General features: G+C 49.0%; 7 protein-coding genes across 7 annotated transcripts; 5 read left to right on the forward strand and 2 right to left on the reverse strand.

Annotated features, from left to right (window-relative positions):
- Positions 1-3,358: 3,358 nt before the first annotated feature.
- Positions 3,359-5,919, forward strand: CTRU02_204319 (oligopeptide transporter OPT-like protein; the record flags this gene model as incomplete). The annotated part of the gene is made up of 2 exons (XM_036731275.1): positions 3,359-3,616; positions 3,694-5,919. The coding sequence occupies 2 exons, from the start codon at positions 3,359-3,361 to the stop codon at positions 5,917-5,919; spliced, it is 2,484 nt and encodes an 827-aa protein (XP_036576935.1).
- Positions 5,920-6,943: 1,024 nt separating this feature from the next.
- Positions 6,944-7,817, forward strand: CTRU02_204320 (endoglucanase ii; the record flags this gene model as incomplete). Its single annotated transcript, XM_036731276.1, has 3 exons — positions 6,944-7,247; positions 7,333-7,591; positions 7,646-7,817. 3 exons carry the CDS (start codon positions 6,944-6,946, stop codon positions 7,815-7,817), a joined length of 735 nt encoding a protein of 244 aa, XP_036576936.1.
- Positions 7,818-9,064: 1,247 nt separating this feature from the next.
- Positions 9,065-9,847, forward strand: CTRU02_204321 (uncharacterized protein; the record flags this gene model as incomplete). Its single annotated transcript, XM_070204360.1, has 2 exons — positions 9,065-9,175; positions 9,473-9,847. 2 exons carry the CDS (start codon positions 9,065-9,067, stop codon positions 9,845-9,847), a joined length of 486 nt encoding a protein of 161 aa, XP_070062123.1.
- A 2,119-nt stretch (positions 9,848-11,966) lies between these two features.
- CTRU02_204322 (uncharacterized protein) lies at positions 11,967-13,503 on the forward strand (the record flags this gene model as incomplete). The annotated part of the gene is made up of 5 exons (XM_070204361.1): positions 11,967-12,171; positions 12,213-12,269; positions 12,323-12,393; positions 12,448-12,827; positions 12,885-13,503. The coding sequence occupies 5 exons, from the start codon at positions 11,967-11,969 to the stop codon at positions 13,501-13,503; spliced, it is 1,332 nt and encodes a 443-aa protein (XP_070062124.1).
- Positions 13,504-13,639: 136 nt separating this feature from the next.
- Positions 13,640-15,115, reverse strand: CTRU02_204323 (fructosyl amine:oxygen oxidoreductase; the record flags this gene model as incomplete). Its single annotated transcript, XM_036731279.1, has 4 exons — positions 13,640-14,121; positions 14,174-14,723; positions 14,785-15,004; positions 15,060-15,115. 4 exons carry the CDS (start codon positions 15,113-15,115, stop codon positions 13,640-13,642), a joined length of 1,308 nt encoding a protein of 435 aa, XP_036576939.1.
- An 818-nt stretch (positions 15,116-15,933) lies between these two features.
- Positions 15,934-18,393, forward strand: CTRU02_204324 (small oligopeptide opt family; the record flags this gene model as incomplete). The annotated part of the gene is made up of 3 exons (XM_036731280.1): positions 15,934-16,801; positions 16,855-18,116; positions 18,196-18,393. 3 exons carry the CDS (start codon positions 15,934-15,936, stop codon positions 18,391-18,393), a joined length of 2,328 nt encoding a protein of 775 aa, XP_036576940.1.
- Positions 18,394-18,707: 314 nt separating this feature from the next.
- On the reverse strand, positions 18,708-19,901 carry CTRU02_204325 (uncharacterized protein; the record flags this gene model as incomplete). The annotated part of the gene is made up of 1 exon (XM_036731281.2): positions 18,708-19,901. The coding sequence occupies one exon, from the start codon at positions 19,899-19,901 to the stop codon at positions 18,708-18,710; it is 1,194 nt and encodes a 397-aa protein (XP_036576941.2).
- Positions 19,902-25,076: the final 5,175 nt, after the last annotated feature.

Genomic DNA, 25,076 nt, shown 5'->3' on the forward strand with positions numbered 1-25,076 from the left:
GATTCCCGCAGGATTCATTGGTTTTGCCCGACAAAAATGAGTGACAATCCTGAAGGATCAGAATATGGTGCGTGGACCAAGACACCCAACATAATGGGCAGATAGGACTCGCAAAGATGGTTACACAATATTGCATGATTAAGTCCATTTAGGCAAGTGAATATCTCTCGGGATTAAACCGGACTAAAACATCCTGCATCTCAAATCCAGGTGAGCGACGGTGAGCGGCTGTGGCCGCCCTAGTCGTGTGGCAAGCCAGGACACCTGGATACATAATTAGTATGTCATCGACCGATCCAATTACCATCAACACAGGATCCGCTCATTCGTCCGAACGCTTTCCAATTCCAATATCCAAAGCCACTAATACCTCTAAACAAGCTCCAATCTCTCCACAGATTACTGTTGGACGGTTCAGTTCCCCCCCCCATCGGTTCGATTCCCAGCCGAGACAAGGTCCCGCCTGCATCGTGCATTGACTCCCCAGATACCCAATATTACGAAGGCAATAAAGGGTCTGGTCCTTATAATCGGGATTCCCACGGTCCAGAGCCAGGTATACCATGGGCCTCCGTCACTGAACCAATGAGGAACGTTCTGTATATCGAGAGGCGAATAGATTTTTCAAGATATTCATGATCCTGCAAATTGGTCCACAGGGCTAGCCCGCCTAGGCGGGAGCAATGTCACTCTCCGCGCGATGCGCTGCACGAAGCTGGATCAAAACGAGCACATCGCCCCCCCTGCGAACGATGTTCTCACAGGAACAAGCTTTCGGCGGACGGATATGATGGATGGGGCGTCGCGAGGTGTTCCCCATTACACTTTCTTGTTCCTCTATGGCCATTGGAGGGCTTGACATTTCGCTTCATAGCGGCCCCATTTATGGAGATTCTGCAATGTAACTTGCTCCTTAAAATTCGCAAAGTTGAAGTGAGCTTCTCCTACGCGATATCGTCAAACATGTACCCAAGGTAAACACCACCTATATTCATCTAGCAAACTCAACTGGTCCAATTTTAGTCACTTATTGGGGTAACAGTGCTGTGTAGACACGCCACCGTGCCGAGCTCCGCCCTCTCCTATCGCGGGCGGCGGGGATTTGGGGGAGATGGGGTGTTGTTACGTACAAAATCCGGTTTTTCCTATTAGTGTCGATAACCTTAAATCCCAACAACAAAACAAAACCGGGCCAAGGAAAACATAATCATTGGCAAGGCCGCTCTGCTCACTTCCTTCTGCTTGTCTTTACACTACACGACGAAATCCGCCGTCGGGTTTGCCGTTGGGTTGCTTTGTGATCAACAGAGATGCCGAGGTTGCGGCCGGTTGCCGAGTCAGTGGCAACTTGATTCGTTGGACTGTCCGGATTTGCTCAATGAATTACAATTCCTAGTGTCACCAGTAGCCTATTAAGTCTCAATTCCTGACCGTTGTCGCATCACCGCGAGGTCCTTTTGATTGCATGGGAATCCGGCGTGGTGCACCCATCAGGAAGCTCGAAATGAAAAGAGACCGAGCCGAGCCATCCATTTCCAGCAGCTCAAACGTAGCCCCAAAGCCCAAAGTATCTCCCGTATAATCCAGTCAAGGAGAGCGCGCCTATCAACACCACGGTGTTTGTTGCATCCACAAAGGGGGGGTCCCCCCCCGGAGGAGGCCCATCCTGTGGAGGAGTCGAAGGAACTTTTTAAATCGGTTGGTCGCTCTTTGTGTCATAAACCTGACAACCTCGATGACATTTCACCATCATGATTGGCCCAACCTTCGTCGGACATGATCCGGGGTGGCATCGTTCGCAGCTATTCCCGACTTCCTTCCCAAACAGTCGGCATATCCCCCTTGTCTTGTGGTTCATGAATGGCTGTCAAGTCGCGTGCGATACATGGGTTTGGTTCGGATGATTTACTGCGAAAGTCTTGGCCCCATGGAGACAACCAAGCTAGACAGGGAACACCCCATGGTTCCCAAGGTCCCTTTGCAAGGCGCTGACCCACTATAGCGGCCCTTTGCATGACTTTTTGTTAGACAAGTGGCGACGGGCTCCCAGAGTCGCCGTCCAATTGCGGTATTCCACCCCCCTCCCCCAAGACCGTTGACCGTTCTGGAGGCCTTTCCATTCATACCCCGACCTTTTGGTATGCTTGGCCACCCGTCTTGGACGTTGCTTAACTGCTTCATTGATGTAATCTTGGCTGCCATCCCGAGCCGATTTCCCTCCGGTGTTCCGCTGGTTCTCCTTGGCGCCCAGCCCCCTTGGCGATCGATCTAGTAAGCCGCTCCTTAGCTGACCTACTGCTTGCTTGGCAATATCACTTGTTTTTTTCATTTTGCTGACCACTGCTTATTTTACAAATGGGGCATTCATACCATGTAACGCCTTTGAAGGAGCGACAACGGAGGAGCGGATGGCGGCTGTGGCAGCGGAATGGATGCAGCTACCCGCATCCCTCCCGGCCGACCGCTTCTTCGAAGGATGTTCTACTCGTTACTAGTAAGGGCGGGCGCTGTTATGGAGCCAAGGAGCCTCTCATAACGGCGACACCCTCGTATCATTTCCCTTCTTCCACTCTGCCTGAGTCGCTCCGCGACCGCACGTTTGCTCAATTCCTCCAGTCAGCGCCTTATGACTCCTATCAGTTGGTGGAGATGGACGGACATTTACTCCACCCCCAGGAGTGCCACTCTCTCCCACTTCATCCCCCCCCCCCTGTCGTTTAACTCCAAAGGGTCGGGCGTTCCATGTGGCTCGAACGCTGACTGTGACCATAGTAGTACCTAGTTGGTTGGGGCGGTGGTGCCGGTGTATCCTATCAGCTGTCATGTTTCCCCGTCTTTCGGCATCTTATATGCAAGACTGTGGCGAGGAAGATGCTGGTTGTGTTTTCTACAACGACCGATTGGTACAAGCCCAAAGGCGATTTCGTTAATCGGTCACGTCAGTGCGTTCTGTCGAACCAACCGAACACCCGGTCGCGCGCCAGTTGATTCAAGCTTCGAAGCGAATTTGGCAACAATTATCTACATAGTGTCCGTATCGTATCACTCGGTGCTCCGCCAGGGATAGGCCCGCTTTGGATATGACTCTATTAGGCAGGTCACTTATCTCGGTCCACCACCCGCCGATATGGGAGGTGAGCATCGGATGTGGGAGCACATCCGCGGGATGCTTGTCTTCATCTAAATACTGCTTGACACGCCGTTCCTCGACGAGAGTTTCTGTTCACCCAGCTCTCCAGTTGTCAAGGCCAACAACCTCTCCCCTTTGAGTTTCTGTTCTCCAAAGAACTCAGGGTGAAAAGCTTCCCCCCAAAAAATAACACCCAACTCCCAACAAACCCACCACACAGATACGACAATGGGTTTCAGCAAGTGGCGAGGCAAGGTGTCGGAGCAACCCATCGTGGTTGATGCCGTTACTACCGGCTCCGACATGGAGGTCAACCCTGAAGCGGAGTTGAAGAAGTTCAAGAAGATTCACAAGTGGGATCCCTTTTTGGATATCGACAAGCTTGACGCCGCCGAGGGTGCCCTTGCGACCGGTGACTATGAGAAGGAGAAGGCCGTTGAGGCCGCTCTCCATGAGGACTCGCCTTACGCCGAGGTCCGGGCCTCTGTGAGTATCCCAGCTGCAAAAAAAAAAAAAAAAAAAAAAAAAACGTCTCGAGATTTCATTCTAACGTTCATCAAAAGGTCCAACCCTTCGATGACCCTGATCTGCCCATCAACACAATCAGAGCGTGGAGCATTGGTGCTTTCATGTGCACCATCATCGCCGCCTGCAACATCCTTCTCGGTCTCCGTCGTTCCCCCATCATCATTACCTCGACCGTTGTCCAGTTGATTTCCTACCCGATTGGTGTCTACTGGGGCAAGATCATGCCCCATGCCTCTTTTAATGTCTTTGGCCATGAGCTCCAGCTCAACCCCGGTCCCTTCAACGTCAAGGAGCACACCGTCATCACCATGATGACAGCAGCTGGTGCCACTGCCAGTTACGCCATTGACATTCTCCTCGCCCAGGAGCTGTTCTACAAGCAGTACTTTGGTTGGGGTTTCCAGATCCTGCTTACCATCTCGACCCAGGCCATGGGTCTTGGTATTGCCGGTATCCTTCGTCGCTACCTCGTCTGGCCCGCTGCCATGATCTGGCCCGCGACTCTGATCACGACTACTGTCATGCACTCTCTTCACGACCATTCCTCGTCAGATCCAGCCCTTACCAACGGCTGGAGGATTGGCCGCTACAAGTTTTTCCTTCTTGTGGCTGCCTGTACCTTCTGCTACGAGTGGATTCCTGAAGTCATTGCTCAGTTCCTCCAGATCTTCACCTTTGCCTGCTGGATCGCCCCCAACAACGTCCTTGTCAACCAGGTCCTTGGTGGCCAGACCGGTCTCGGCCTCCTCCCCATCTCCTTTGACTGGAGTGTCATTTCCGGTTACTTGCTCTCCCCTCTGCAGACCCCGGCATTCGCCATCGCCAACGTCGGCGTCGGCATCATCATCATGGTCATTGGTTGCGCCGGTCTCGCCTGGGCGGGCCCCGAATTCTACCGCTACCTCCCCATCAGTGCCAACTCCAACTTTGACCACTTTGCTAAGCCCTACAACACCAGCCGCATCCTCACCCCCGACTTCACCTTCAACGAGACCGCCTACAAGGAGTACTCTCCTCTCATTCTGGGCCCGGCTTTCTCTCTGAGTTACGGCATGGGCTTCGCCGGCCTCGTCGCCACCCTCACCCACGTCGCCCTGTTCTACGGCAGCGACATCATCGCCCGCACCCGCTCTGCCAAGAACGAGGAGGCCGATATCCACCTGAAGCTTATGCGCAAGTACAAGGAGGCTCCCGAGTGGTGGTTCCTGATCATGTTCGTCATCAGCTTCGCTTTCGGCATGATTGCTTGCCAGGTCTGGGAAACCCACCTGACCTGGTGGGCGTACATCATCTGCATCCTCATCGGCGCCTTCTTCATCCTGCCTGTCGGCATCATCCAGGCCGTCACCAACCAGCAGACTGGTCTGAACGTCATCACCGAGATGATTGTCGGTTACATGACCCCCGGCCGCCCCGTTGCCATGATGCTGTTCAAGTCTTGGGGTTACATGCTCTGCTACAACGGGCTGCAGTACGTTTCCGACATGAAGGTCGGCCACTACATGAAGGTCCCTCCCCGTACCATGTTCGCCGCCCAGACCTTTGCCGTCGTCTGGCTGTCCCTCGTCCAGATTGCCTCCTACAACTTCCTCCGTGGCAACATCGACGGCATCTGCACCCCCACCCAGGCCCAGGGTCTTACGTGCCCCCAGGCTCGTACTTTCTACAACGCCAGTGTCATTTGGGGTGTCATCGGCCCCCTTCGCATGTTCGGTTCTGGTCAGCTCTACTCTTGGGTCAACTATTTCTGGCTTATTGGAGCCGCCTGCCCTATCATCCAGTTCTTCTTGGCTCGCCGTTACCCCCGTAGCTTCCTCCGCTACGTCTTTTTCCCCGCCATTTTCGGTGCCGCTGGTATGATCCCTCCCGCCACCACCTGGTGGTTGGGCCAGTGGGTTATTGTCGGTCTCATCTTCAACTGGTGGATCCGTGGACGCTTCTTCGGATGGTGGAGTAAGTTATTACCTGATCTTCAAAAGGCTTTTACGCACAGTAACACTAACCCTTTTATGCAGCTCGCTACAACTACGTCCTCTCCGGTGCTCTCGATATCGGTACTGCTCTCTGCATCGTCGTTTCCGGCCTTGCTCTGGGACTGTCCAACACCGAGTTCCCTGAGTGGTGGGGTAACACCGTGCCCTTCAACAACCTCGACTACGAAGGTGCTGTTACAAAGGTTCTGCCTGACGACGGATCTTTCATCGGGCCCTCCACATGGTAAAGCGCATAAGCGCCGCCATGGCCGGTGCCTGTGGAGTTAATGTATAACGTACATAATGTGTGGTGGTAATAGGCTAGACTGTCATTTCAGTCAATGTTTTCGCGATACTATAGCGTAGTTCTATCTTTCAAAGCTCAAGATATCCCTCTTTTATGAAACCATGTCGTTCAAAGGAATGTGAGATTTGTGATCATCCCAAAATATTTTTTACGGCGTGACTTCATTTGAATTCTCCATCAGATCTCATGTGTCTGATGTATGAACAGGCATTGCAATCTACGCATGAATTGGGGTCTAAAGATGAACTGATCGGGCAGTTGAAACGAAACAGTCAGTTCACACCCGGTGCACAGAACATTGTAGCTGATATTCAGAACAACAGACTTCGTCCCAACGTACTCATCGCCCTGCATCCTGCACCAAAGCCACCCGCCCCCGAAATCATCAGCGTTGGTTCTTTACGTTAAGACAGCAAAGGATGAGATGACGGAACCCCGGCCATGAGGCTTTTCGTGCGCCCCCCACAATCGCGGGGCCCGATCTTTGGCCCCCCCCTCCCCCTGTCCGCCAACTTACAGTTGGAGGTGACAGCGCCAAAGCAACATCTTGGCGATGCAGGGGCCGCAGTAAGCGCAGCCAGCTCGACCAACGAGAGCGCCTACACCAATAATCACGAGCGTGCTTTGAAGTAAAGGATAGATGCGGGCCAAGAATCTCAGTAACTGCTATTCGACTGTGACAGCTTAAATCCTGGACTGTATAGGCGCCCGAAGCGCGCTGGCATGCTCTCTGCAGCCCACCCCCAATGGCTGAAACCAAAGGGCCAACGGATTTCGTGTCTGTGTTGGTTCGCAAACCCCCAATACACACATCAGGCGTTCTGTAAGCTTGGAACATGGGGCCCAAAGCCCCCCTCCCCCAAGATAGTTTGAGGAAGGATAAAAGCGACGACATATCCTCTGTATAATGACTTTGGAAATCAATCAGCAAGCTCCGGATACATTTTTAACTCATTCTCACATTGTCTATATTTTTATATATTTTCCCCTTATTTATCCACAAATATGAAGTTCCTCTCTGGTCTCAGTGCTCTCATTGCCGGCGCCAATGCGCACGCCATCTTCCAAAAGCTAGCCGTCAATGGCGTCGACAAGGGCCAGCTAACGGGAATCCGCGCACCAGATATCACAGACCCAATCACCGACATCAACGACCAAGATTTTGCCTGCAACAAGAACCTCAACTACCTCGACAAGACCGTTGTCAAGGTTCCTGCCGGCGCCAGCGTCGGCGCCTGGTGGGGACATGTCATCGGCGGTGCGATGGGCCCGAACGACCAGGATAACCCGATTGCAGAAAGCCACAAAGGTAAAAAAAAAAAAAAAAATTCTTTGATCTACCTCGTGTGTAACGCGAAACTGACAGCCCGCCCCCCCCCTGCGGGGATGTAAAGGACCGATCACCGTGTACCTTGCCAAGGTCGATGACGCCGCCAACGCTTCCCCGTATGGCCTCGACTGGTTCAAGATTGCGGAAGAAGGACTTGAGAATGGCGTCTGGGCTGTTGACAACCTGATTGGAAATGACGGTTGGTATAACTTCACCATGCCTTCCTGTGTTGCGTCCGGCGAGTACCTCATGCGAGTCGAGATTCTCGCGCTGCATGAGGGTTTGTTCGAGGGCGGAGCACAGTTTTACATGGAGTGTGCGCAGTAAGTCTGACTTGTGGCTCTGGTCACTGCTGTAGTTTGCTAACGGTCTCACAGAATCCGCGTGGAAGGCTCGGGGTATAGCACCGGCACGGACTTCGCTCGGTTCCCGGGGACATACAAGTCTACCGACCCGGGCGTCTTAATTGACATCTACAATGATCAGGGTGCCATGGACAACAATGGTAACAAGTACGTGATTCCTGGTGTGAAAGCTCTGACTTGTTAGAGAGAATGATAAGCGTGTGGAATTCTGGATCGAAGTGGCAGGTGACACAGCATTGTAATGATAGAGGGTGGCTGCAGCTTTTGGTGGAAGGGCATTCATGTACTAAATCACTTGTATATATTACCAAGATGTTTCTATCTGATATCTCCTAGTCATTTCAACATTCAATCTTATCCTTTTGTTCTAAAATAACGGGAATTATAAAGACCAAAAAAACCGACTCTCTAAGTACAAAGGCAAGCGCTCCTCCATTTTATGCTACACGAGGCGAGAATACGAAGACAGGGCAGAAGGCAAACTTTTGGCCACTTGTGTCTGGGGATGGCTAAACCATAAAAATGAGTGCGTCCTAGGGGTTTTGATCTAATATTTGCCCCATTTTGGATCGCATGCAGTTCACTAGGGCTGATGGCTGTCGTGGCTTTCAAAGGGCCCCGCGTGACTCATGTGGCGATGTCCACGAACCAGAGACAGCGGTTTTGAACCCAGCAGGCTAGCATCGACACGGCCGTACCTTCATGAGAGATTACGAGCCGCTTCTAAGAGCACCGCGCCGAAGGGCGTTACAAGAACGGCCCAGGCATTGTGTTCCAGAAGACTATTGAGCAAGGTCTTATGCCAGTGTCATGAGACATACAGTTCAAATAAAATCGACAATCCTTAGCAAAGCATGGGACATATCGACGCACTTGAAGTCCGGCAATTTAGGGAATGAAATATTTGGGTTTGTGTGGGTAGCTGTAGGTTGCCGAGGGAGTATTGACGACGCCGCATCCGGTCTAATCCATCGAGGCGTTGAAGCTTGGAATGTGGCTGTGAGATCAACTTCTGAACCCGGCCAGGTCGATGAACCCAGTCCATTGGCCACTGAAATCTACCTTGACACCTTACTTGTTACCTCCTCTCTTCTTTTCCAATCCCGCATCATTCTACATTCTTCTCCTGTGACGCACTCTCTCGGGTTGTTATGACGCCAGAATCAATCGTCGACATGCTTTGACAACCTGGTAGGAATCATCGATCTCCTCCTCGATACGTTCCTAGAATAGGCGAGCAAATTCCCAGTCAACCTCTCAAGCCCAATCCTCAGTTTTGCATTGACGGCTTCATCGGCATCTATGCCGGCCTTACCTTAGCCGTAACCTCTAGCCATGGCTTCGAACAATTCAACCACTTTGCCTCATTCAGGCCCGAACGGATCAGACGGTCTTCCGCATGATAGCAGACGTCCACTTTTGGGTGGTTTTATGATAGCCTTCACTGTGATAATCATTATATTCATGTGCATTCGGGTGTACCTCAGAGTGTACATCTTGAAAGCATGGAAACTCGACGACTCGATGTTTACATTAAGTGCGGTAAGTCATACGTGCCGACTGGATATTTTATCTGCTAATCGATAGCAGTGCATCACAATCGCACATATGGTGCCTGTTGTGTTCGGTGAGTATGACGAGCAAACCTGGCAAATGTTGATGGCCCTGGGCTAACGGTTCTTTTTTTTTTTTTCGCTTTCGCTAGGCATGACACAGGGCTCCCTTGGTATACATATCTGGGACGCCAAACCAGAAGAGTTGAAAAGAAACATTAATGTAAGTCATTCTTCTTACATTCCTTCAGTAACGCGTACATGGCTGATTTAAGGGACTATGAAGTTTATTATGCCGTCAATGCTTCTTCACATATTTGCTTTTAACACGGCCAAAGCAGTTTTCCTGCTGCAATATCGCCGGGCCTTCGCTATACGCTCTGTCCAGTTATTTTGTGACGTCTTTCTGGCTGTGATTTTCACCATCATGGCCGCGATGTCGATGTCCGGAGGTATACTCATGAGTGAGTTTACAAAGCCAAATTACGTCTATGGCCAAAATCATCAACAGTTCATGACATGGAGTTACGTTAACGCCTGTCTCAATCTTACTACGGACATTGTGATTTTCATCTTGCCTCTGCCTCTCGTTGGGCGCCTGCGTGTCGCCATGATGCAAAAGATTGGCCTGATTGCCAGTTTCGCTGTAGGCATTTTGTAAGTAAAGTTGTTGTCGCCCAGCTTGATGCTGCAACTAGGAAACTATCCTACTAACTTATTTCAGCACGGGAGCAATTTCAGTGTTAAGGCTCGTCGAACTCCCCTCGGGCATAATCCATTCTGATGTGTACTATGAGGCGGTTCCTGTTGTCATACTCACTCTCGCCGAACCGTTGTCGGCGATTGTGTGTGCTTGTATACCGATGATGAGGCCGCTACTGTGCTGCACAGATCGCTCTCGAGGCTCTACTCGAGACTCTCAAAGCCACCAGGCCAAACCCTCAGACAAATTCGCTGCGAACGGAAACACGACGACGAGCAGGCCTCTGCGGTCTTCCCGGAGCCCAACAATGCCGAATTCGGTCTATGTGACGAATATTGAAGGACAGGATCAAGAAGACCTCGACGAGTCTCTTTCTACGGGAAAATCCAAGGAGATTAGCAATACAGGTTCTGAGGCATCAATTTCTGATGTTGCGGCAGCGACAGAACCGCGGGCGTAAAAGAAACCATTGCCTTTTGATTTTGCTTCTGAATAAGTTCTCCACCTTTTACTCAAGATTGTTCAGTATCTACTAGTTATTAATATACTAAGTGACACTCACTCTTGTATTCTGATCTAATTCCTTGTTTTCGTGTCGTGCAATTCCAACACAGGTCTCAAAATGAGACCATGCCATTTCTTCCCACTCAAACTACACAATGTCATCCGGCCACAAATCCCATACCAAACTACAACAACCAAAACCGCATGACTTTACCGTACAAGACCCCGTAGGAGTAGAATAACCAGTTGATCATGTGTTGCCGATGGGCTGTTAGTAATCGTAGGAAGGTAAATCGCCGACTGACTTAGCCACCAACTGTAATCCACCCAGGGACGTCGTTCAATCAGCTCAATCCATGCCTTCCAATAGGTCAGGGCTGTCTCTAGCACCGATTAAAGTGTGGTAGCTGCGCAGGGGTAAAATTCCCTAGATCGGACTGCCGATTTCTTCCGGAAAACAGGCTGCGGTCAACGAAGCTGGAGCTGAAGAAACTGCAGCCCTACTCCTCTGATTGATGCACTCTCAATTACGTACAAACATTTCGAATGAGTGGCAGTCTTGAAATGACCCAAATGGAGTCTATTGAAATGGGAATAACCGCAGCAATTGTGTGTCTTTGGCACAACGCAGGAAGAGTTTTTCATGTAGACGATGAATCCCATCGGCCGATAACTGCATATGAAGACTCGTAACAGAGCCCACATAAGTGGGTAAAGATGCCAGGGCCCCAGTTGTTTGTCGTCGGCCCATAGACCCGTCTGCTTATTCCCCACGATCATTGCTTTTTCTTAATGCTAGCAGTCGGTGCTCTGATTCGGTTGTTCGTAGGATTGTGGGCAATCAACCAGGGGTAAAAGCTCGTTCGTTGGTCTATAAGACGAACGAGATACCCACAGACATTTGCTGCGGGCTTTGAGAGGCCAAGCGATCCGGAATGCCAGCTGATGGCGGAGGCACCACTTTAAATACATGTTACTCTTTTCTTTTCTACGCCAACACATCATGGCCTTGCTTACTTTTTTGAGTTTTTGGGTCCTCCAGGTCCTGTTCCTGGAGCGTCGATGCAGGAAACAGCCCACTCGTATCTGTCAACTGTCATTTGTCATTTCAAAAGCCCCATCCGGGGTTGGCTGATACTTTGTAATTGCAACCAACAGTTTTCTTCTTTGCACCCGATTCATTACCTTCTCGCCCCCAAGCGGCTACTCCGTAGCGAAATCCAAGAAAGAAAGAAAAAAAAGGACCCTGAGATACCTAATTTTACGCTTGCATTGGATGGCCAGAACGAGTTATTTGCCTTTCAATCTCTTGTCAGCCTGGGTACCCCTTACCCCCAGAGCTGCCTTGCTCGTGGGTACTCTAAGTGAAATGACCCATCTAAAAAGGATTTTGTGGGAGTTCTTAATCCTGTTGCTCCGTTCGTAAATAAATCATCTCTGTTTCCTACGTGAGTAGTGTTTTCCGACCTGGTTCACCTTGATGTATGTTGTTCACAACATCGTCGGGGCCATTTCTTGCGAGTCCCTTTGCTACCCGGCCTTAGAGGCTTAGCTCGCTGTCGACGACGAGAAAATGGCTTCCTCCGTGTCCGAGTACATGGCCGACCCACCGGTTAGCCAAGAGCGATTCGATGCCGGTACTAATACGACCGGTGCGTTGGTCTTGGGCGGCATTCTGGCATCCCTTTCCATCACTTTCGTTGGCCTTCGCATTTACACACGGCTGTCACTTGTCAAAAGGTCTCTCGGCCCTGATGACTGTAAGTTTCATGGCGGCCCGGTCACAATTCTTGATGCCAACTAACGACGTCTACTATAGATTTCATTGCCCTGTCGCTTGCGTTGGCCGCAACATTCTATGCAGTGACCATTAAAAGTGAGCACACTGGAACCCGGGCCAGCAGCAGGACTCTCTTCTGACCATCTCAGTATGCCAACTTGGCGTTGGCGTTCACATCTGGCAAGTCAAACGCACAGACTACTCGCCTTCGTTCCTAGTTGTTCGTCATGCCATCTCCCGACAGCGCGCGTGCCTTGGTTAACATGTCGATCAGTATAGCCTAGCACTGATCGTGATCTACTCTCTCAGCGTCACAACAGCCAAGATGTCTCTTCTCGTCCTCTACTTACGTCTATCTCCCGATCGTATGTTCAGAGTGGTGGTGATAAGCCTCATCACAATCGCCACAGCTTACGCCCTTACCTATCTGTTTTTGATCATATTCAGCTGCAGGCCAATCCAAGCCTCTTGGGACCTCTCCGCTAGACCTGGCGCAGTATGTATCAACAAGAACATTGTGTACTTGGTGCTCAGCGCGACCAACATCGTCATGGATATCGTCTGTCTGATTCTTCCGCTCAAAATCATCGTTCCTCTGCAGATGGCCAAGCGGCAAAAGTGGTCTCTCATTGCCCTTTTCGCGACGGGTGGCTTGTAAGACAATAGTCCGCGTCCAGTGTTCCGCCTGAGATAATGCTAACAACATCGCAGCGTGTGTCTCTGTGCCATTAGACGCACAGTTCTCCTCCCGCCCTTGTTTCGAAGTAAAGACTACACATTCGACGTAGAGAAGCAGCTCAACTGGGCCTGCGCCGAGGTGCACGCTGGAATCATCTGTGCATCCATCCCGGCGTTGAAACCGTTATTCGTGCGCTACCTACCAATGTTTTTCCACTCCAACTCTACCGGCTCCGCTAGAAGGTCAAATCATATTTACCGGAACTACCAGACTTCGTTGCCTTATTCGACGACGGTCGAGAACAACAAGAAGCGCCGCAACGTTCAATCAGAAGCATATGAACTGCGCTCGCATGACGACCTTTCCCTTTCTTCTAACGAGATAACAAAAAACACTTCTAATGAGGATGTCGCAAAGCTTTGGTCCGGCAACACTTTCCGACAAGACCAGACGGGTCATCGCATGACTGTCATCGAATCGAAATCAAAAGGCGCTAGCAGCTACAATTTTGAAAGTTTTGTAGAAGCACAGCCGGCGACTGAAAGCGGTATGTCGTCTCGCTTGAAGCTCCCTGAGAGGGTAGCAAGCATCCGTGGATCTGGAGGCATCACCGTTACAACGGAAACCAAGGTTGTGTATGAGCGGTCATGATATTACACTTGTTATACTCTCCGTTTATGATAGAACTCTGGGCGGTTAAAGTGTTTCTCTCTAGACTCAAGTCGGTCATTCGCAATTGTACCAGTCCATAGATTATCTTGTATGATGCTCCACGATACCCCAATTTCTACTCATCCTTCAAATCCAGAACATCTCTCAGATCCTTGATTTCAGCGTCTGGTCGGGTTGCAACAGGCTTCGATTTTCTGTTGCCGTATTTCCATTCACTCCTCAAGCCCCTGGACTTCCCTTCCAGAGCGTCGGAAATATAGTCACCGATGATTGGAAACATTTTGAAGGCGTGGCCCGAGTCGCCGGTGCCGAGAAGTAAAGTGGGATGCTTTGGGTGATTGTCAATCAGCCAGTGAGCGTCTGGCGAATCGGCGCACCAGCAAACTCTGGCGCTAAGAAGCGGTCGGCCTGAGAACTGCGGCATAACAACATCGATGAAATTGTTAATTGCTTTCGCTGCTTCTTCCGGGATTCCATCGTTGGGGTGCGTGCTTGCGTAGCGGGGGATGGAGTAGTGTTCGACTTTGCCCGTAGTATCTGTGTAAGTGCCAAGTCGGTATTGGTAGCCCGGGTTGTTGTCGCAGATCTTCATCCACTCTAAGGCAGTGTCAGTTCCTGAGTCAGCCATTTGCATCTTGTAGAAACTCACTAGTCTCAGGGTCTGGCTCAAAGGTAAAGCCCAACTCAAAGTTGTCGACAACAGGAATGCCCTTCCACAGAGCAACCTCCTCGTCAGTGAGTTCAACATGGCCCAGGGTCCAGCACTTCGTCCACAGCTCACGAGAAAGCTCAGGGAGCACTTCGGGCGATGCAGCACCCGTACAAAGAATGTATCTATCCGCTCGAAGCACGTCGCCAGTCATTACCTTGATTCCGTCAAGCTTGCCAGATCCATCTATGTGCAGACCAGTCATCGTTCCCTCAGGTCCTGAGATAAAGCTGACGCCGAGGTCTCGGGCTTCCTTACCCCATTTCTCGAGGGCCTTTCTCGAGTGTGCCCATCCACCCTGTCGGTTCCATAGCCCCTTCCACTTTTCGATTCCGTTGGCATTGGCGAGCTGGGGGACAAGCTCGACGATCTGCTCTTTACTCTCGACCAGTTTTACGCTGCCTGCCTGACCTGCCTTTTTCAGATTTTCGTAAGACTCTCTGATATGCTTCTCAGCTTGAGGGTTCCCAGTTGTTGTAGTAAGTCGGCCCTATCACATTGGTGAGAAAAGAGCAATTTGGAGGTTGGGTCCTTCAGGTGTCTATCCATACCGTTTCGTGAAAGATTCCATCCCATTCCGGCTGCCTCCAAGCATTGAGTGCCTCTATAGCCAACTTAGTGTAAAGCGGCTCATCATATTCCGTTCTAATGATCTTGTTCAGATCGTAGGCTGCTGAGTCAAGACTGGGTATTGGGTGACGGTCGATGCAGGTAATGTTACTGTAACCACGCTTGACAAGGTGATAAGCTGTGCTGATTCCAAAAGTTCCACTGGTGTTTTCAGTGTCTGCAACTCCCGACATGAACATGACTTGGTCAGACTTACGCGCCGATGATGACAATGCTCGAGGCTTTGGTTAGAGGTGGGTTGCCGTTCTCCATGGTGCGCGAGTAATTACAATTATTGCTCAGTTAAAACAGATGCATAAATGCAAATAATTTTTTGACCGTGATCTTCTGCCAGGCCCTTGTCTGTTGAGAGAAGTACAACTCTTAAGTCGTACTAAGTTGCTGATGGGATTAGCAAGCATGGTTGGTAATCAACCAAGTCAAGATATCACTGGCTGATTGGCTCAGCCCATTTCCCCTCCTGCACAGTCACTCGAGGTTTTTGATTGGAGGGTCTGATCGCCAGCACGCGTCTAAACACATGATCTTTGATGCACATAGCGGCTTGGACCTTCCCCTTGGTTCCTCACTTCTCTTCTCTTGGCCGGCCTCGGAGATGAGACATGGGAACCCTGGTTTGAGGACAACCTTAAAGGAATATGTAAAGAACCCGAATTACTCGCGCTTCCTCTGCCATTGGACCCGAAAAGCGCTGCTAGATCCACAGCAGCACACGGTCCAGATAGCTTGGACCTTCCCCGGTATCCTCATACAGGTGGCTCCAGCATGTGTATCATTGGGAAACAATCGCAGAAAGCCTATCTCGACTGCGGGGTTTGGGGTGGTATTGGCTAGTTTAACGCGGTAACAAACAGACTGACATGCAGATCTGGCATCTGGGGAAGGTCGTTCACGGCAGATATGACTATCTTGATACGTCCCCATCTCCGTTTGTGGTAGATAAAACGCTACATGCCGTAGCTATAACATGAAGTCTAGTCTCACCACCTCATCAAGAATAGTTTAATCAGTTTCCAACCGCAACTCGAACGGGTACGGCGGTTCAGCCCCCCCTAGTCGCTCATTTCAACATGTCCGCCGCGTCGCCAGACAAAAATGGTGAGAAGCTGGCCGTGGCACGGCCGGTGCTGTCGCTTCAACAGGCGCAGTCGCCACAGGATATCGATATGCGCGATGTTGAAGACCCAGACAAGTCCTTGAGTTACGCCATTGGCGATATCGAGGAGAACTTTGACATCGATTCGGACAACTCGCCGTTTCCAGAGGTCCGGGCTAATGTGCCCAACACGGATGACATCTCGATGCCAGTCAATACGCTCCGCATGTGGGTTCTCGGTGTGGTCTTTACCATGGTCGGTTCCGGCATCAACCAATTCTTCTCCATGCGCTACCCTGGCGTCACCATTTCGTCGCTCGTTGCCCAGCTCATCGCATACCCTGTCGGCTGTGCTATAGCTCGCGTCCTGCCTGTAAAGAAAGTGCGCATCTTAGGCCGGGAGCTCGTCATCAACCCGGATCACCACTTCAACATCAAAGAGCATGCTGTCGTTACCATCATGTCGAACTTGTCGTTTGGTCCATCGTGGGCTACCGACATCATACAGGCACAGAAGGCCTCGGCTTTTTATGGGCTTGATACGCCAGTCCCTTACCAATTTCTGCTCGGTCTATCAATGCAACTCTTTGGTCTCGGCATGGCAGGCCTGGCGTACCGATTCATTGTAGAACCTCCACACATGATTTGGCCATCAACTCTTGCCAACGCGGCGTTGTTCCAGACTTTGCACGGACGAGCCAACCCCATCGCTGATGGCTGGAAGATATCGAGGTATCGGTTCTTCCTGTACGTCCTTGTTGGAGGCTTCTTCTGGTATTGGCTCCCCGGCTACCTTTTCACCGGTCTAAGCACGTTTGCTTTCATCTGCTGGGCTGCACCAAGTGAGTATTTGGCAAACGAAGTCGATGGGAATCTGTTACTAACTGAACCGTAGATAACGTCGTGGTCAATAACCTGTTCGGCATGTCCACGGGACTTGCTTACCTGCCGACCACCTTTGACTGGTCTCAGATTGCTTACAACGGCTCACCTTTGGTTGTTCCGTTCTGGGCCCAGGCCAACGTGTTTGCTGGCTGGGTGATTCTCTTCGCGCTCGTCACGCCCATTCTCTACTACACCAACACATGGTACACGGCATATCTGCCGTTCTCTGGTGCCGATACATACGACAACACAGGCAAGATCTACAACGCGACTCGAGTCGTTAGCAAGGACGGCAATTTCATCGCGGAAGAGTACGAAAAGTATAGCCCCCTCTTCATGCCCGTCACATTCGCCCTCAGCTACGGCATATCTTTTGCGGTGATGAGCTGTGTTCCAACTTACATATTTATCAATCACTACAAAGAGATTATCGGAGCATTCAATCCGAGCCGAAAGAAGGATATTCATGCTCGCCAGATTGAAAAGTATCCCGACACACCATGGTGGTGGTACGCCATTCTGACCATCATCGTTCTGGTGCTCTCGATTGTCGTCCAAGTGGTATACAAGACGCAGATGCCCGTCTGGGGCATATTCGTTGCTTTTGGTCTGGCAATGATCTACCTAATACCAACTGGCAGCGTCTACGCGGTTGCCAACCTCAACAGCAATGTCCTGACGGTCCTCGGAGAGATCATCTCTGGATACCTTATCCCCGGGAAGCCTATAGTCATGCTGATATTCAAGTTCTATGCGTACACGGGGCTGAGCCAGGCCATGATTTTCTCTTCCGACATGAAGCTCGGGCTGTACATGAAGATTCCCCGCCGGACCCTGTTTATGGCCCAGTTGACGGCATGTATCGCTGGTTCTCTCACGCAAAACGCAGTCCTGCTGTGGATGCTTAACCATGTCAACGGAATCTGCTCGGATAAGCAACCCAACGGATATACCTGCCCCCAAGGGCGAGTCAACTTCTCATCGAGTGTCGTCTGGGGTGCTATTGGTCCAGCTCGGCTCTACAGCATCGGCAAGATTTACTCGGGTCTTTTGCATCTGTTCTGGATCGGCGCACTCTTGCCCGTCGTAACATTTTTCCTGAAGAAAAGGTTCCCATCCAACAAGTTCCTCCAATACCTTCACTGGCCCCTGTTCTTTGCTGGCACCGGAAACGTACCGCCAGCGACGGGCATCAACTACACATCGGCCTTTGCAGTTTCGTTCATATTCAACAAGTGGCTCAAGGGCAAATATCCACATTGGTGGGCAAAGGTAAAGCCGGACCATAAGCAGTTCTTCACACATCCTCAAAAAAGCATTGATAAAACACAGACTGACTTGGTAACGACAGTACAATTACGTCCTATCTGCAGCGCTTGATTCTGGTCTAGCCATCTCTGCTATTGTTATTTTCTTTACCCTCGTCTTCCCAGGCGTCAACCTCAGTTGGTGGGGTAACAACATCCAAAAGACGACCGTTGACGGGCAGGGCATTCCTTGGAAAGCCATTCCCGCCGGCGGCACTTTCGGCCCTGCCACCTGGTCGTGACGAGATCTGTGGTTAATTTCTGAATCTTTAATCAGAAGCTTTACTGTACTTTTTTTTTGCCGAGAGGAGTAACGATGAAAGGTCCCTTAAGGTCGAACACACCCAATTCCCAGATACATAACTTCCCGCCTAATTGATAAAATTGCACCAAAACCCCCCCTTCGCTTCCATTTAACAAAGACCAAGTTGGAGATGACGCACGATTGCTGTTGACTCGTTTCATACAAGGCATCACAAGAACCATAAAACAGCAGACTTTTTTTTTCTTTTTTTCTTAGTTGTTGTTGCTCTTAGGTAACCCTCGGACTGGACATTTAGGCAAGACTGATGTTGTGACAGAGCGGCGCTACAAAACGAGCCCAGTCGTTGAATGCCTTGGGACTAGGCGAAAGCTGGCGATCCGAGGACAAAAACGACGCGGCCTCTCGCTGTTTCCAGACCTTCTCAATGACGGACCTTGTCCTTGTAACGTTTGAGAGCGAATCAGATAGCTTGTCCAGGGCGTACAAGACGAACGGCCGCGCGTGACGAGGGGCTTCCTTGTCATCCAGGTCGTCGTCGTCGTCGTTGTCGTCGTCCGTGGCCCACTCCAGCTCCTCGATGGGATCCAGCTGACAAGCCGCCATGAAAATTGGCCAGGTAAGTCCGGCCTTGACGTCCGCTTTCAAGAGCATGGCGACCAGGCGGAGGATCTTCTTCACGTTCTGCCTGATGACAGGCGTGGAGGGGTTCGTGTCGTTGAGGGCCGAATGCAGGTACAACTCCACGGTCAAACGCTTCATCTCCACCGACGTCCGGATAATCTCATCCTGACTATCGGATTTGAGGTTCGGCTGTTGGAGTCTCGTAATCAGCCTCATCCGCTGTCTTTCCAGATCCTGCCAGCAGTCCTCGGCAGTCGAAGACGACAGGCGGTGGTATTTCCAGCTGAGTTCAGTGATCTCGCCAATTATGCTGACGAGGTGCGGCGAACAGCCCATCCAGAGGTCGAGCTGGTCTTCTTGGGTGGTCCAGAAGTCGTTCCCGAAGATGGGCTCCTCGCCGCAGGCCGTCCGGCCCATGACGTCGTAGAAAGCAAAGTAGCGCTCGGTGAACCGTATGATTTGCTCCCACGGGTTCTGCTGTCGAGCCGCCATCTTGGCCGTGTCGGACGACATGCCCTGGCGCCTGAACCGTATGAGGTCGCGGGCGCCGCGCAAGTGCGTGACCCAGCGCTTGTCGCACTCTGCAATGATTTCCAGTTGGCAGAGCAGCATCATCAGGACGAGGATCTCCGAGTTTGCCGCAATGTCAACGGGCGACTTGGTATCCAGTGTCAGGCGGAGCGAGCGGATGACTTTGGCCGAGTAGCTCAAGGCCACTGGCTGATAAGCTTCGTCTGACCTTGCTCTGTGAGAAGCCGCGAGACCGAGTAATGCGTGCATGAGAGCCGGGGAGGCCGACGAGACGGCAAAGGGGAAAATAAGCGCAGAGAAGGGCGACTCATTTTTGGCGCATGGCACCGTCATGGGGCAGATCCGGTCAAGATAGTAAGACAGCAAGTATGATTCTGCCCTCGTATCGAGTTTGACATAAGTCACTGGGCGGCTGAGGTTGTTGATATTGCGCTTCAACGTGAGAGCCGTGGTCTTACGGTCATCGTTGGAGCTATCTTCGCTAGACGACGAGGAGGTTTCCTGTGGGTGGCAGGCCTCGCCGGCCCGTCACGTGGGCTGACGGCCGCCACCACTGGTCTTAGCCAGCCTCCACAGCCCTCTAGCCAGTTAGTTAGTTCTTCCAACCAACAACACCACTTTTCCTATTCTGAGCGTTCTATGCCGGTTCTCGCCTATAGGTTATGAGCCTAGCGTTATTCTTTCGGAATAACGTCGTTTTACCTATTTATTTTACTCGTTTGTTAATTTTCTATTGATTTACGAATTTTTACGATTTTATTCGCTTTATTTACTTTTTTATGCGATTTTCTTGCTTTCTTTCCTTTTCGCTGACGAATTTTACTTTCTAACGCGATATTAGCTGCCTGGCGCGTACGAATATCACGTAGCACGCGACCGACTACTATAACCTACTGGTTTTTACGAATACTACGGAATTCTACTATAACAATAGACCTTTTAGTTATAACTATACTTTTACTTCGATTTCCTCGTTCTTACGAGAATTTAACTATTTCAGCTTCGGTTTTTCGAACCAGCCTATTAGTTTCTTATATCTTCTACGAGTATTTATTCTTCCTTTCGATTTACTATATTTCTACGGTCGGATCTTATAATTCTACCTATTTCTCGTGTTCTTACGCAAGATTCTCCCTCCTATATAATCTAACAGCACGCGTAGGTAGCAGCGAAAGTAAGCTATCTAACGTATAGACACGCCTCTAAAGCTGCAGCCTCGGAGAAACGCCTATGATCGAGGTGCGACTATAAGTCTGTCCCGCACTGTTATAATACCCTTACTTTTAAGATGTCTTAAAACGACTTCAAGACCGTCTTTACGCTTCTTCCTCGCCTGAAAGGTGAATCTAACTAGAATACCTAGCGTATGCTTGTTATAGCAACCCTGCGAGGATACGACTTCGAGATATTCCTCGAGACTGACATCCCTCGCCTTGCTAACCTTATCGCTATAGAGGAATAGAGAAGAAACCGTAACGTTACGTATAGTCTCCTTATAAACGCTAGCAAATCGGTTCTTAATAGACTCTATATAGCAGGTTAGGTTAACGATAGAAACCCTTACGAATTATAATAAGCGCTCGAGAAGTATATTCCGAGAATCTTATAAGACGCTATAGCTACCCTTGTTAACAAGTTTGCTAAGACTATTGCTAACGATTATAAGACTCTTTACGATGCCTTTAATTGCTATTACTACCTTAGAAAGCGTATTAAGACTATTTACAGTCGTCTACTAGACTTCTTCCTTACTATTTTCCTCCTTAACTTCTTTAAGGACTGACTTCCCGATATATATAAGTATTTTATATCAAAAGGCGTTACCTATCGTATGTAAAATAAGGTAGCTAATACGATTTATATACTTGCTTAAGACGAGGATTAAAAGCGTAGTTATGCTATTATTTACAATATACCTAGAAGTAAGTCTGCTAATAGTAAGGGTCCTACCTCTCTAGCCGTTACTACTACCGTTACCTTTATTATTACTATTTCTAAGGAAAAGAAGAAGTACAACTATTATAACTATAATTACAAGACTACGAAGTACTATATTGCCTACCTTAATCTTATCCCTCTATACTATATTAACTAAGATAAGTTAATTAAAAAAGCGAGAAAGTATATATATAGCGATCGCTACTACTAGAATTAGCCTACTTCTGTTAATAATACCTGCTAGACTATTATTAAAGCGTTACTTACTATCTTAGGTTAGTCTACCCTTGCTTCTATCGCTAGCCTAGCAGTTTTTACTATTGCTTGCGATAACCTTATTACCCGAGACGATATCGTTCTCGATTCTAGTTATACTACTTTAACTTTTAATAACTTACGATATTTCGTTAAGTATGCTAAAAAAAGCGATTTAATACCTTCTACTTCTGCTTCCGGCGCCTTAGTCTAGTTACTTAGCATAGGTACCGTCTTCTTCTAGACCCTAGACCTTACTAACCTTAACGTTATTTACGATTAGATACTTTATAACGTTAAGTATAACCTTTCTAGCCTAGCTAACTTACTAAGCCTTAGAAAACTTCGTCGTAATTACGTAGAATATGATTAGTAGACCTTAAGCCTTATATATATAATATATGTTAGAAGTATAAGTATATTATACTTCTATTTTACTTATTTATCCTATTTAGTCTTATCTAAGACTTAGTAGGACTTACAAAAGTAACTAGCTAAGAATGGCTGCTTGCTAGTTTAAACATATGATATTCAGATCCCTATGGAATACTCTCTTTAACCTTATCTAAAAGTCTATTTAGTTAAAGAAGATTCTAGTCTGATTTATAAGCTGCTTTATAAGCTAGCTGACGTATATACTTACGTATACTAAACCTAGCTTATAGCTTCCTATATTAGCTATTATAGGCGACGTTATACTACTATATAACTAGCCTAATTCTCTCCCTTAGCTAGCTATTAGTTCCTCAACCAACTCAGCTTCAATATAAGCCTATACATTCTTTACTATTAAAGCCCTACTTCATAAGTACAAGTTCCCTTACTCTAATACCCTGTTATAAGGATATCGTACTATCTACGAGATTCCTACCTACCGTTCCAACAGTAAATTATTATAAGCGAATTTAAAGCTTTCTAAGGCTTATCTTTATACTATTAAGTATTTATTTTAATATTTTAAAAGTATCGTTTATCTTAGTATTATACTTAGAAGCATCTTTACGATTAACGAGTTAAGGCTTTATACTATTATAAATACTTTTTTTATTAATAATAAGCTATTACGAGTCTTAATAAATAGTTATATCGTCTTCCTTGCTAGTATACTAATTGCTTAGAAGTCGAAGAAATAGACTTTCATAACTTTAAATACTATAGAGGCTGAATTTATTAATCTTATACCTATAGTAATTACTATAAAGTAGATTAAACGTTACCTCTCCTAACTGCTTAGCAAACCTATTATTATGCCTATTATTATGTTTACTAATAATACTAACGGCTATAATAATGTTATAAACCTACTTAACAAGGTACGAACCTACTATATCGACGTCTAATATAAATAGATTATATAAGAGGTTTATACTGCGAAAAGCATCGAACTCCGACTTATTAAGGGCGTTGATATAGCCGCCGATAGACTTACGAAGCTACTGGTTGCGGTTAAACATAAGGAATTCGTTCGTTTGTTAGGCATGGCGGAGGGATTGGATTAAGAGGGGGATTTTGAGACTGTAGGACTATTGATATTGAGACTTCGAGATTCGGAGGATTTCACGGCCTCCTATTGGCTAGGTTTAACCGGTAATTGACCGAGTTTTCTAATAGTTAAGAACTCCTCGGATTTGGAGGAATTAGGACTTTTCCTATATTTTCCTATTATTCTTTTTCGCTGAGGAGTCTGAGAGGGGGTGTGGGTGGCAGGCCTCGCCGGCCCGTCACGTGGGCTGACGGCCGCCACCACTGGTCTTAGCCAGCCTCCACAGCCCTCTAGCCAGTTAGTTAGTTCTTCCAACCAACAACACCACTTTTCCCATTCTGAGCGTTCTGTGCCGGTTCTCGCCCACATTTCCTCTCCCTCAAAGTCGGCCGCGTACGTGTTCAAAAACCCGAAAGAGTGAACACGAGTGGGTATACTCCAGTAAGAAGGATCCGGTACGGACGGCGGCGTCAAGGATTTGTTCTTACTACCCTTGGTGCCGGATTTCGACCACACGCCTGCTCTCCCAAAGGCGCGGCCGACATAGTCAGTCTCCCATTTGAGTACCTGCGCGTAGACGCAGTCAGGATAACCACGGGAGGTACAAGGCCCACAATGAGGCTTAGTCTCGTCGCAGCGGATCTTGTGCAGACGGCAGCGGTGGCAGCCGCGATGACTCCGTCGAGATACCTGTTTGGATGGGTCTCTTCTGCGCGGCATTTCGGCACGGGGAGACTGGAGATCAACTGGGAAGATGACGAACCAACAAACACGCGGGGACAAGTGGGCAAGTAAAGGCCGACGGGCCTTGTCTGGATACTACGAGGGTTGAATAGTGGACTGTGAGAACGGGGCAATGACATGGACTCGCGAGGGAAATCCGGGTAGATAGCCGGGGAGGTGAGGGGCTAGAGTCTGGAACGACACGATAGCTGACTAAACTGGAGCCTGACTCTGACTCCAGGTCTATCGCCAACACTTGGGCCTCTAGGAATAGAGTTCACCAGGATGTGGTATCTAATAGTGAAAGTTGGATGGGGAAGACAACCAGTGGAGCGCTTATTTGTTTGGGTGCTAGTCGTCGTCGATACTTGTTTGACCATTTCCTCAAACAAAGGTTAATGGCGAAGTTAACCATTTCTCTTGGTAATCGAGAAAACAATTATAGTACCTGCAATAGACGGTTCTGGGCGTTTGGTAACGAACCTGATACTTCCACGGCTTGATAGTAGTAGTCTTGTACTAGGTATGTGTGTGTGTGGGAGAGCAAGTTTCGTCAGGGTCTGGATAGATGAAGATGACAGCAAATAGCGACAAAGTTTCATTAGAAAGTTGACTTTGCACATGCCAAAACCACGTTTCTCTCATTGTTTTTCACCTGAGAAACATCTCCGACGTCATCTGATATCAGCGTGGTGTTTGAAGGGGTTATGCCAGCCCTGCGAGGATAACGAGGACACAATGTTTCACAAATAACGACATGTACCAAACGCGGAATAGAGATCGCCTTGTGGAGTAAAGCTCAAGACTACCACGCCCATCAAAGGTATTCGTCGTGGTCAAAAATGACTGAGGGAGGGGTCTCGGAGAGTTACTGCACAGGTCCGACTCGGGTCCAACCCTGACTCACAACTCCACCGCCCCATATTGCGGCATTTTGACACGAAGTTTTCAACAACCAGCAGGTCGGTTAGCTCAGTTGGTTAGAGCGTGGTACTAATATGTCATCTGATATATCAAGTAATGCCAAGGTCGGGAGTTCAAGCCTCCCACTGATCAACTCCTTTTGCTGCAGCATGGTGGTTGCAGAATTTTGTTTTTGAGTTGGCGTT

Source organism: Colletotrichum truncatum, assembly GCF_014235925.2.
Source record: "Colletotrichum truncatum strain CMES1059 chromosome Unknown Contig_0002, whole genome shotgun sequence".
Lineage (NCBI taxonomy): Eukaryota > Fungi > Ascomycota > Sordariomycetes > Glomerellales > Glomerellaceae > Colletotrichum > Colletotrichum truncatum.